This window comes from Sinocyclocheilus rhinocerous, unplaced genomic scaffold (genome assembly GCF_001515625.1).
Source record: "Sinocyclocheilus rhinocerous isolate Xijiao unplaced genomic scaffold, SAMN03320098_v1.1 scaffold38, whole genome shotgun sequence".
NCBI classification, from domain to species: Eukaryota; Metazoa; Chordata; class Actinopteri; order Cypriniformes; family Cyprinidae; genus Sinocyclocheilus; species Sinocyclocheilus rhinocerous.
This window is the reverse complement of record NW_015666482.1, coordinates 219,951-232,005: the sequence shown is the minus strand read 5'-3', so window position 1 is coordinate 232,005 and position 12,055 is coordinate 219,951. Positions and strand designations below refer to the sequence as shown.

The following is a 12,055-nucleotide window of genomic DNA, read 5'->3' as shown; positions in this document are numbered from 1 at the left end:
TCGGATTCCATCAAAAATATCTTAATTTGTGTTCCGAAGATGAACGAAGGTCTTACGGGTTTGGAACGACATGAGGGTGAGTAATTAATGACAGAACTTTCATTTTGGGGTGAACTATCCCTTTAATAAACCAATAAATCCTTCAGCTTTAAAAGATTCATGTGCATTTACGTGACATTGTGTTTTTTTTTTAGTCGAAAAACGACACTGAAGACGAGGAGGTGGAAATCGCCACATGCTCTAGAGGCCAGTATTTCGGAGAGTTGGCGCTCGTCACTAACAAGCCACGGGCGGCTTCTGCATATGCCATGGACAACGTCAAATGCTTAGGTAATGCATTATAAATGATATGTGACCCTGGAGCACAAAAGCAGTCTTAAGTCGCTGGGGTACTACTGTAAATATATCAAAACTTAATTTTTCATTAGTAATATGCATTGCTAAGAACTTCATTTGGACGACTTTAAAGGTGATTCTCAATATTTTGATTTTTTTGCTCCCTCAGATTCCAGATTTTCAAATAGTTGTATCTCGGCCAAATATTGTCCTATCCTAACAAGCCATACATCAATGGAAAGTTTATTTATTCAGCTTTTGTGTGATGTATAACTCTCAATTTCGAAAAATTGACCCTTATGACTGGTTTTGTGGTCCAGGGTCACATATAACAATGCATCGCAGCTGCACGGCGGGTCATGTGATCATTCACCTTGTGCTCCACAGTAATGGACGTGCAGGCGTTTGAGAGGTTATTAGGCCCCTGCATGGACATCATGAAACGAAACATAGCCAATTACGAGGAGCAGCTGATCACGCTCTTCGAGAGTCACATCGCAATAGAGGAGCCGAATGCATGAAATCAGTTAATCAGAAACAATCGCAAACTTAAAATGCAACGTGAAACGATGAGAAAATGGTAAGTAGAGGCCTGTCATCATGGTCAAGAAATCATGTTAACATACTGTAGGTCATAAGCTTGAAGTTATTGTTTTGCATTCACAGATGTGAAACTCCGGTGTGTGTCAATGATAATGGTTTTTTTTTTAGATGTGAAAAGCCAAATGTGAGCGCTTTCCTCCAGGGTACTCAAGGTTTATGGGAGATTCCTCATGGTTATTTAGTTTGGGGATTTGGTACCGGTGTGTTTATCGAAATTGTTCTCGTGTTTTTTAAACTTGGTTTGTGTTTCTTTCACATGCTGCATCTTTTACAGTGACGTCCACACAAAGACTGCATTGTTATGCCATATACAGCACAGTAATATGTTAATTTATTCTTTTAAAGCTATACTTCTGAATTTTCAAATCTGCTGTTGAGCATTTGTCAATGTTTTCAGTGTTATGCAAGTCATTTTTACTGCGAGCCACTATTTTTGACTAAACATGAATTCTGCATCTGAGCTTCATGAATTGCATCTTGATGACGCCTGTTACACAAAATGTGAACAGTTACTTCTAATGAATTATGGACTACATGCCAGAGTTTAAAGTCAACATGAAAACTAAATTGAACATTTACTTAGAGCACATTAATAATAAATAAAAGTTTGTATTAAACTCATAAATGCGTCAGATTACAGAAGTAAAATGAGTTGCCAACTGTTTCACGTTGACTTTTATACTCCAGTTTCATTACATTTCCATGAGTTAGTAAACTTTCAAATTGCTTGAGAATACGATATGAGAAAAGGAGATGGAGATGCACAGACTCGATTACATATAAAAGTGAAAATGCAGTCTGAATATTATTGCACTTTGATGCCAGTGTAAATGGAAATACCTAATTTAATGGATTAGCTCACCCAAAAATGAAAATGTACTCATCCTCAGGCCATCCAAGATGTAGATGAGTTTGCTTCTACATCAGATTTGGAGAAATGTAGCATTATATCAGTTGCTCACCATTGGATGCTCTGCAGTGAATGGGTGCCGTCAGAATGAGAGTCCAAAAAAAAATCATCTAATCTAAATCAGATGCATTACTTGTGGATTATTGTGATGTTTTTATCAGCTGTTTGGACTCTCATTCTGACGGCACCCATTCACTGTAGAGGATCCATTGCTGAGCAAGTCATGAAATGTTACATTTCTCCAAATCTGATGAAGAAACAAACTCATCTACATCTTGGATGACCTGAGGGTGCGTACATTTTCAGCAAATGTTCATTTCTGGGTGAACTTGAGGTCGCACAGCGCTACATGTTTTCAATTCCTTGTTTTTGCACAATCTTTTAGAGAAACTCCTCACCGTCACATAAGAATAGTAAATGTAGGCATTGTGTATCTTCAGTTTTAAAACGGTGTAGCACATTTTTTATGAATTGTTCACATCTTCAATTTTTTTGAATAACTAAAGCATTTCACAATGAATTAAGATGTATTCAACATGCACAAATTGTACATTCACATTCGTTTTCTAGATGCTCAAAAAGTTACCAACGACATTTACTCTCTCTGAAAAAGTCTGAATGATTCCTCTCTTTTCCTGTGTATACTTTTGAGTTACGTTTACCTTGTTTCTGGTAGCTTTTGGCATTTTGATAATGTTCTTCAAAACACTTGCTTTATTCTTCATTTCTGCAGTATTTGGACACTTTTTTTCTCGATCTCTTGATGTATGAGCAGTTTGTCCTTGTTGATTGGATCTTTTGCTTCACAGCAAGTCATATGCATTACTAGTAGTATCCATTTCTTCCTAAAACATTACTGAATTCATTACTGTCTACCTCTAATATGAACAGCTTAGCCATCATCACCTCTTCCCATGTAGATCCCCACAGGTTTGTCTGTTGGTAAACTAGCCTGTAGTGAATCCCTAAACCATATCTGTGTGTCAGTGTAACTTTACACCATTTCTACCCTGTTCACCGGGGGGGGAAAGACTTTTAATTGCCAATCAGTGCTCATTTCTGTACCATTTCTGTGTGAATTTCTGCCGCCAAATTGAGAAGTCGCTAATGCTTTTTATGTCCTGAAAATGGATCAAAGGTCTACAGTCTCTTGGTGCAAGAGAGCCCAGTACTATACCGTCAGTTATATTTGACTTTCCATTCAAATAAAGAACAATTTTGTATTTAAAAATCAGTTGTGATTATTACAGCCAAGTCCTATGCTACAAATTATTCATTTTCATTCATGCATAATATGCATGTATTATATGTCATGATGCATGTGTTACCTCACGGAGTAACATTAGAAATAGAAATAGCAGTAATATTACCCAAATCATGCAAGGACCAATGTTGTTTTATGTCTGTTTACAACGTTTTAAGACAATACATACTTCATCCCCCATTTAACAAAGCGGGAGGGTCTTTCATTAAAAAAAATCCCTGTCAACCAATGAGATTCACGGCTGATGTAACGGGCATGCAGAACTGGCCAATCACAAACACAATAACAAACCCATCCATGTCTAACCCAGTGTGCGTGCGACTAGCCAATCGCGCTTCGAGCTCACCAAACTGACGTGCGTCTCCACCAATGGGAGGCCAGATCTAAAAGTAATCAGTCCTGCCTTCGCGGAGAATGCCAGAGATACTCGGTAATGGCGACAGGTTTGGTAAGTAAAAAAAAAGTTGTTGAAATATTACCACGAAACGAAACGGTAATGTCAATGAACTTTATTTTGCGTGGCTATTTTAGACGGTGACGGTTGAGGCCGCGGGGAGCAAAAAGACTGTCATTCATTGTTACGATCGCAAATGACAACTTTTTACTTGATGTTTTTTTTTTTCCTCTGTGACGTTTGTTGTTTTGCTTGTGGTTTAGTAATTCTCCACCTCACCATAGCGACGATAATTAAACGCAGCCAGTCGTGTTTTTTCCCGTAAAACCCAGAAGAAAACAGGGTCTCCATTCATTACAGTGGGGTAAAAGGAAGGACTTGATGTACCGTGTCTCAACTTGTTGACATTCTTTTGTTTACAGCTCCCACTGTTGACATTCGAGTTAATTTTTAAGCATTTATCTAAATTATTCTACATCGATCAAACGTCTGAGAGCTGGGTGGTCTGTATAAGATGTGGTTTGATTAAATACCGCAGATGTTAACGAGTATTTGGCGATTTTTTTTCAAACAAAGACCTTCGTATTGTTGCGACAGCCGTATTGAAGTTATTGTTCTCGTGTTCAGCTTTAACAACGACAATATTCGTGGTAAAATATCAGTTATAAACCAAAACATCTATGCGCTTCCGTCTGTTTTGTTTTTGTTTGTTCGCGAGTGCAGAAAAATCGTATTTTCTTCCTGTGTGGAAAAACTGAAACCGTCGAGCGAGCAAAAATGGCCACAAATAAAGCTTTCCGCTCATATACACGGACGTATCTTCGATCGGATCGAACGGGGGGACTTCCATCTGCGATTCTCAAAAGTTATGGAGGATTTTCTAGCGCAATCTATCGCTGTTATTGATCCCCAGTTGTTACGCAGTTATGAATGAATGAGCTGCGCTGCGCATGCGCCAAATCCCAGAAAGTTTATAAACAAGCCTTGCGTGCAATGCGGGTCACGTGACCACGCTTCACAGACACGGGCCACAAACAAAACGCGTTATTTAACACGACACGAAATTTGCTTTATTAAGGATTCAAGCCTTGACGACTCTCGTTTAATTGTGAAATGAATGTTACCAGTGCTCAACGTGATCGAACAGTGGCCAAGAGCATATTGCACAATAGGCTACCCAACAGAACGTTTGTTGTTCCAGTGTTTACTTCTGTTGTCCCGCATTCATTCATTCGTTTCATTCATTCAATACAAATGCCTACAAAGTAAAACCTGTGCAAGTAAGCTGGTTTGGAAATTACCTACCCGTTTTGCTTTCACTTTAACGCTTCTCTTGCATTCACAGCCTGCCCAGCTGACATGTTATAAAATGGTATGGGAAGTGAAAACTCAGTCGGTCCCTCAGAGAGTCCAGGAAGTCCAGACACAGAGCTCAGGTATGGACGAGGCCTTCGATCTGCTTAAATGCAATGAGCGCCTGCCCTCCTCACCTGGCTGCCCTTCTAACGAGAGTCACATGGAGTACGGTAATTAGATTTACCACTCATGTTTTCTTCTGAAAGGGTAAAAATCAAATTTCTGATTTCAAATACTATTTGCAATGACAGTTTCGGTCTCTGCAGATGACCTGCCTGAGCTGCAGGAGGTGCGGGATGACCAGTCGACCCCGGGTGTGTTCCAGGTGGCCCCGGGTGTGTCGCATCATGAGGAGGGGCCCATCGAGGGCCGGAGCTCCAGGCCTGAGGGCAACGTTTCACACACAAACTGGCTGACCGAGCTGGCCAACATCGCCACTAGCCCTCAAAGCCCCCTGCTCCAGAACGCCCCACACAACCGGTCAGGAAATCCTGGCATTTATACAATTGCACAAGAATGTAAATTGCACAGCTCGGACTGTACTGATGATGCATTTTCATTGCAGGTCTTCTCCTGTCCACATCTTCTCCAACAGTAGTAGTTTACATTCCTACGCTAGACCCCCTCTGTCTTCCAGCAGCGCCCCCAGTCCCGCCCGCAGCCACATGAGAGAACGCCGCCGCACCAGGGTACCACCGCGGGCCTTTACAAATGCAAACACTTATAATGGGATTTCATGAATGGCTTAAGAGTTTTTGAGAATGTTATGTGCTGCTGTTATCAAGATCCAGAATAAACTTATTGCCACACTTGCCAATGGTGAGTGAACTGAGAAAGTTTGCCATCCATGAAATCAGGAAGGGGGCCAACACTTTTTCACACCACTGTATATATATCAGCCATTTTGTCATTTACGGCATAGCAGTGTAAATTTTATATCATTTATATACTATTATAGTATTTATTTCTATTTTTAATTAGGTTTTATTTTTATAGCTTCAGTTTTTTTTATCAAGGTTATTTATATACTATAATTTTTATTGATATTTTTAATTGGCTTTTATTTTTATATTTTCAGGTTTCATTTGAATTTAATATTTTGTAATTTTGTGTGCTTTTTACATTTTTATTAGTTTTTATTTTTTTAATTATTTTCTTTTTAGTTTGTTTTTAATTTATTTATTTCCAGTTAGTAATCGTAGTGCTTCAACTTAAACTTATTTCAGTTGGTTGCCAAAAGCAACATGGTCTAATTTTTTTTTACGCTTTTCAATCTAATACTTATATTTCATTTATTTTAGCTTTATTTCAATAAACAAATGTTCTGAATAGTTTTAGTTGTTCTTAACTGTAATAACCTGGTTTTCATTTAAATTTTAGTAATATTGATTTGCTTTTATTTATTTAAAAATATTTCTGTTTAGCCTTATTTTTATTTTTTTATTATTTGTATTTATATTCTCTTTTTTTTTCATTTCAGCTTTATTTGAACTAATTTTTATAATTAAAAAATATTTCTGTTTAGCCTTATTTGATTTCAGTTATAGTAATTTTAGTTCTTAAACTTATTTCAGTTCATTTTCTTTTTTCCAATTTTTTTCATCAAATTTATATTTTGTTTCATTTCAGCTTTATTTCAATTAACGAAAACTAATTTTAATAGTTTTAGTTAGATAACATCCATCATTCTTACAGTTCGACTGAAAGCATGCATTATGTTGCGGTTCCTAATAAAGTTAGCGGCCACATGGCGCAGTAATCTTATTTACTGTTAATTTTAGACCCTGGCTGACAGTTAAAGAGTAAATAGCATATAGTACATACTTTTGAGGCTGTTTTATGTGCGTTTTACAGGCCAGCAGTGAGTCAGAGTCAGGCATTTTCTGCATGTCATCTCTGTCCGATGATGATGACCTGGGATGGTCCCATTCCTGGCCCTCCACTGCCTGGCATTGCTTCCTGAAAGGTAAAGACACACACAGATAAAGTGTTCCCAAAAACTTGTGAAGAAAATAACAGCTGATATTGTGATGGCAGTTTTGTTGATCAATGAGTTCAAGAAATGTGGTGAACCACTACCAGGAGTAAAAGGGGAAAACAGGCGTGTCTCTGGGTCACAGGAGGGCCAACGATTCCTCAGAACAAATTCTGGTCCTCACACCCTCGGCCTGGAACATGTTTGTTTCTTACATAACTGTATTGAAGTTTTATTTTAACAAAAGTATTTAGGCTTACCTTTTCTGTTTTTTGATATATGGAGATCTCTTTTCAAACACTTGTCTCTGTCTTTTTCCTCCAGGAACACGTCTACGCTTCCACAAAGGTCTGAACGTGGAGTGGCAGGATGCAGAGGACGTGATGGAGTCGGATGAAGATTCAGATGACGAGGGAGGAGCACAGTCCAACCCAATGAAGGTAATGATGTACACATCAGTCAGATGTCATTCTTTCACCTTTTAAAGGGATAGTTCACTCAAATTTTAATTTACTGAAAACGTACTCATCCTCAGGTCATCCGAGATGTAGATGAGTTTGTTTCTTCATCAGATTTGGAGAAATGTAGCATTACATCAGTTGCTCACCAATGGATCCTCTGCAGTGAATGGGTGCCGTCAGAATGAGAGTCCAAACAGCTGATAAAAACAGCACAATAATCCACAAGTAATCCACCTGATTCAGATTAGATCATTTTTTGGATTCTTATTCTGACGGCACCCATTCACTGCAGAGGATTCATTGGTGAGCAAGTGATGCAATGCTGAATTTCTCCAAATCTGACGAAGAAACAAACTCATCTACAACTTGGATGGCCTGAGGATAAGCAAATTTTCATTTTTGGTCAAACTGTTCCATTAATAAATTCATCAAGTAGTAACTTTTAAAAATGCATTGAAAAATCTTATTGCCAAAGTAATTTAAGTTTGTTTGTCTCGCAGAGTTACGGCTCTGATGGGCTAAAGCTGGTGGTCTTTGAGGAGAGTGTGTCTTTCGGCCAGTCTGTCCTGAAATTAACCTTTGACCCTGGTTCCTCTGAAGCAGGGCTTCTGACCGCTGAGTGCTGTTTGGGCCATCCGTTTTTTGTGAAAAATAAAGGTAAATGCAGAAGTATGTTTCTATGCAGTATCATTAAAAGATAAATGAGATTTGGGAATTTTAATCTAATCTGTGCACGTGTGTTAGGGTGGTCTTCTTTCTATCCGAGCCTTACTGTTGTACAGCACGGCATCCCCTGCTATGATATGGAGGTTGGAGACTTGTGTCTGCCACCAGGACACCGCGACGCCATCAACTGTGACGACTCAGTCGTTTTTGACACTTTTAAAAGGTACCAGTGTTGTTATTGTTAATGACAACTAACACTATTAATAATAGTTTTCATTAATAAAGCTGAAATAGAATACAATAAATAAAATTAGAAAAACACAAAACGTTTTCTTGGTAATTAACTGAAATATATATATGAAATATATGAAATAAAAAGTTGAAGTACTAAAATTGCTAAAACTAAAATTGAAAGACAAATTAAAGCTAAATAGAAATATATATAAAAAACGAATAAACAATCACAAAATCACTAATAAAATTCACAATAGTACATAAAATTACTAAAATTTAAACTAAAATGAAAATGGAAACTAATAATTTATAACAAAAAATAAATTCAGAATATTAATATTACAATAAAATATAAATAAGAGTAAAATAACACTGGGAGGTGAAAACAAACAAGTATTTGGTGAATCTTTTAAAAACATGCCCAGGTCACATTTAACTCCACATTCTCATTACATAATATAGTAAAAAATCTAAAATAAAACAGAACAAACACTACCATAATGTGAAAAACACTTCATATTACTATTATTATTTTTATCTTCACATTAATGTTGAGATTATGGTCATGAGAAATTGCATGGTTAATTGTCAAAATGATTTATTTAAGCAAAATTTTTTTTGTTTTGTTTGTGTAATATAAGACCTAATTTGCTACTTGTTAGCAACTTAGTCTCTTATTTAATTTCAGTTTAGTTTTTATAGATGACCCTATTAGTATTACTATTATATAATCCTATTATTTTTATAAATTATTAATAATAATAAAAATATAGAGCAATATTATCAGAGATAAGAACTGAATTGGCTTCAACTTGCTGTGTTTAAGATGTTGACTGTTTTCTCACCCCACACAGTTATGACTTCACCCCTCTCGACTCTTCCGCCGTGTATGTTCTGAGCAGTATGGCACGCCAGCGTCGGGCATCCCAGTCCAGCGGGGGCGCTGTGAGTCCCGACTGCGACAAACTCGAGGCCCTCGGCTCCTCCCATCACTCCCCCAGCAGCAAATCACAGCGCAGCCACGCCTCAGGAAGCTCTGGAGCCACACCCACGAAGTGCAAGCGGCCAATGAACGCCTTCATGCTTTTTGCCAAGAAGTACAGGGTGGAATATACACAGATGTACCCCGGCAAAGACAACAGGTGTGTGGATGTGCTGCGAGCAGACAGATGAATGGTTGCATTGGCTATGTTGCAAAACCTGGTTTTTGTTAATTGAAATAAAGCTGAAATCAAGTAAAATAGTCAAGTAAGATAGTCTTATTTTTTCATAGAGCAGGAAAAACCATTTGGCCAAAACAAATCTATTGTTACATAAACATGCTGTCTACCTTTAGAAACAGTTTCAACTGCCACACAGTAGTGTAATATGTACTATATACTTCAGAAGTGAAATTTGTCCGGTTGTTTTGGTCTTTCTCTTTAAGTGAGGTTTCCATGTCTAATTTACTCAGAGCCATCAGCGTGATTCTGGGTGATAAATGGAAGAAGATGAAGAATGAGGAGAGGAGGATGTACACCATGGAGGCCAAAGCTCTGGCCGAGGAGCAGAAACGTCTCAACCCTGACTGCTGGAAACGCAAGAGAACAAACTCGGTTAGCTTTTTTTAATTAGCATGATTATTGTTAATTTTGGGAATCTGTTTTTGAAAGAAAATGGAAGCTTGATTTTTAATAAAATAAAAAAGGTAATTGCAACTTTTTCACAGAATTCTGAGTTTACATCTCGCAATTTTGACATTTTTCTCAGAATGTTGAGTTTAGATCTCAAATTTTGATCTTTCTCGGAATTCTGAGTTTAGATCTCACAATTTTGACATTTGTTCTCTGAATGTTGAGTTTAGATCTCACAATTTTGATCTTTCTCGGAATTCTAAGTTTAGATCTCACAATTTTGACATTTTTCTCAGAATGTTGAGTTTAGATCTCAAATTGTGATCTTTTTCTCAGAATGTTGAGTTAGATCTCAAATTGTGATCTTTTTCTCAGAATGTTGAGTTTAGATCTCACAATTGTGACGTTTTTCTCTGAATGTTGAGTTTAGATCTCAAATTTTGATCTTTCTCGGAATTCTGAGTATAGATATCACAATTTTGATGTTTTTCTCGGAATTCTGAGTTTAGATCTTGCAATTTTTACATTTTTCTCATAATTCTGAGTTTAGATCTCACAATTTTGGCTTTTTTTTCTTGGAATTCTGAGTTTAGATCTTTTTTCCCCACAGAATTATGACTTTTTGATCTCACAATTAGGACTTTTCTTCTCAGAATTATGAGTTTATATCTACAATTCTGACAGTTTTTTTTTCTTCTTCTCAGAACTGTTAGGAAAAGAAAAACTAAATTGAGAGATATAAACTCCGAACTTTGAAAAGTCAGAATTGTGAGATAAAAATTAGCAGTTTTTATTTATTTATTTTTTGTTCCATGGTGGAACCAAGCTTCCATAAATTGGTGATAGGTCATGAAAAGTTTGAAAATGATTATTAAAAAATATTCCTTTCCATTTCACTAGGGCTCTCAGCAAAACTAGGCTAAGGATTGTCACAGAAAAAACATGAACTGGACAGCAGGAGACGGACACCGACACACATTCTCTCGAAAGAATGATAAACCGCAACTGTGATGCTACACGAACTTGCTTTAGGAAAAAAAAAATTAAGAAAAAAAATTGCTCATTACAACGAAACATCTTCACGAGAAGAATTGCGAAAGAGAAATTACATTAAAAAAATTATATGGACGAAGGGCAAATCATATAATTATATACAATATAAAATGTAATCTAGTCAACTAACAGTGCTTATGTATTTTTCTTATCCTTTCAAAAACGACGAAAATGCCTTACTCTTCCAAAGCAAGACAACGCTCAGTTCTTCTATCAGGTAATTTTGTATTTCTAGGCTTGAAAGGTGCAACCCTGTGGTGCTATTTTACTGAGGTCGAAGGAGCGATATTATACAAATAATGTCTATTTTTAAATGTAAAAAGGGGAAATTTAGATGTTAGCTTGTTTTTTCAGCTGTTCATATTAATTGTATTAGTATAACTCAACTTAATTGCACAGACTCAAATGTATTGCAAATAGACGAATGATGTTGAACTGCATATTCGTCGATGTGCTGAAAGGGGTTGAATTTCACATGACGCCAGTCCAGCCTAGGCCATATTCAGTGTGTGTCTGCGTACCTGTGTGTGTGTGTGTGTGATAGTCTATCCATACGGCCATATTGTACATGGATAGAGTCCCACACACAAGCGCACGAGTACAAAGACACACATGTTGTCACATACAGCACTTCAGGGCCATGCCTTTACTGTAAGTGTTCTTGTTTTTGCACTTTATATTCATATATATAACCTTATAAACCAATAAATATATACAAGCTGAAATGTTGTGTAAAAACATATATATATCTTGATAAGATGTATCCTTTGACACAATCATGGCCAAACTGAGCAACTGAGTGTTGTGCTTTGTGTGTTTGCCATTGGATTGCATTACAAATACATTTTGTTAATAATTGTACAGGTCCACGTTCCCATCCATTTCCATTTCTTGCACAAACTATTCTTGTATCATATTATAAATAAAATTTTAAACTCGCTACCCTAAACATTTGCAGCCTTTCTTCGTTTTCTTGTCGTAAAAAAGGTTCAACGAGTCGTTTTAGGTAGGCGTGGCTGACTCTTAACTTTTATAAAGAATATCTCTTTGGATTTGAGACTTTAGTCTTTGCAACTTTACAGATCTTCTTTATGCACCAAGAGCTTGTAACACTCCAAAGAGAAAGGAAAAACTTAAATCGCATCATATGACCCCTTTAATGCTGGAATAAATAATAAAGTACACACTAT

At 36.9% G+C, this 12,055-nt stretch overlaps 2 protein-coding genes across 4 annotated transcripts in view; both read left to right on the top strand.

Annotated features, from left to right (window-relative positions):
* Positions 1 to 1,550, top strand: part of LOC107732287 (cAMP-dependent protein kinase type II-beta regulatory subunit-like) — a 12,714-nt gene extending 11,164 nt beyond the window's left edge. For 2 of the 3 annotated variants that reach the window (XM_016543563.1, XM_016543562.1), the window contains 2 exons: positions 195 to 330; positions 724 to 1,550. In XM_016543563.1, the coding sequence (XP_016399049.1) occupies positions 195 to 330; positions 724 to 857 (270 nt within the window). In that variant the 3' untranslated portion in view covers positions 858 to 1,550. The remainder of the gene's footprint in view (positions 1 to 194; positions 331 to 723) is intronic. The other variant, XR_001638857.1, reaches the window with a different exon arrangement.
* Positions 1,551 to 3,503: 1,953 nt separating this feature from the next.
* Positions 3,504 to 11,807, top strand: LOC107732286 (HMG box-containing protein 1-like). Its single transcript, XM_016543561.1, has 11 exons — positions 3,504 to 3,561; positions 4,853 to 5,033; positions 5,130 to 5,343; positions 5,429 to 5,552; positions 6,718 to 6,829; positions 7,163 to 7,278; positions 7,800 to 7,956; positions 8,044 to 8,188; positions 9,054 to 9,341; positions 9,653 to 9,794; positions 10,713 to 11,807. Exons 1-11 carry the CDS (start codon positions 3,547 to 3,549, stop codon positions 10,728 to 10,730), a joined length of 1,512 nt encoding a protein of 503 aa, XP_016399047.1. The 5' UTR covers positions 3,504 to 3,546; the 3' UTR covers positions 10,731 to 11,807.
* Positions 11,808 to 12,055: the final 248 nt, after the last annotated feature.

Excerpts from the sequence above, each read along its gene's own strand:
- LOC107732286 (XM_016543561.1), top strand. Across the intron at positions 7,957-8,043 it reads GTTTTTTGTGAAAAATAAAG|GGTGGTCTTCTTTCTATCCG; the intron begins GTAAATGCAGAA and ends CACGTGTGTTAG. Across the intron at positions 8,189-9,053 it reads GTTTTTGACACTTTTAAAAG|TTATGACTTCACCCCTCTCG; the intron begins GTACCAGTGTTG and ends CACCCCACACAG.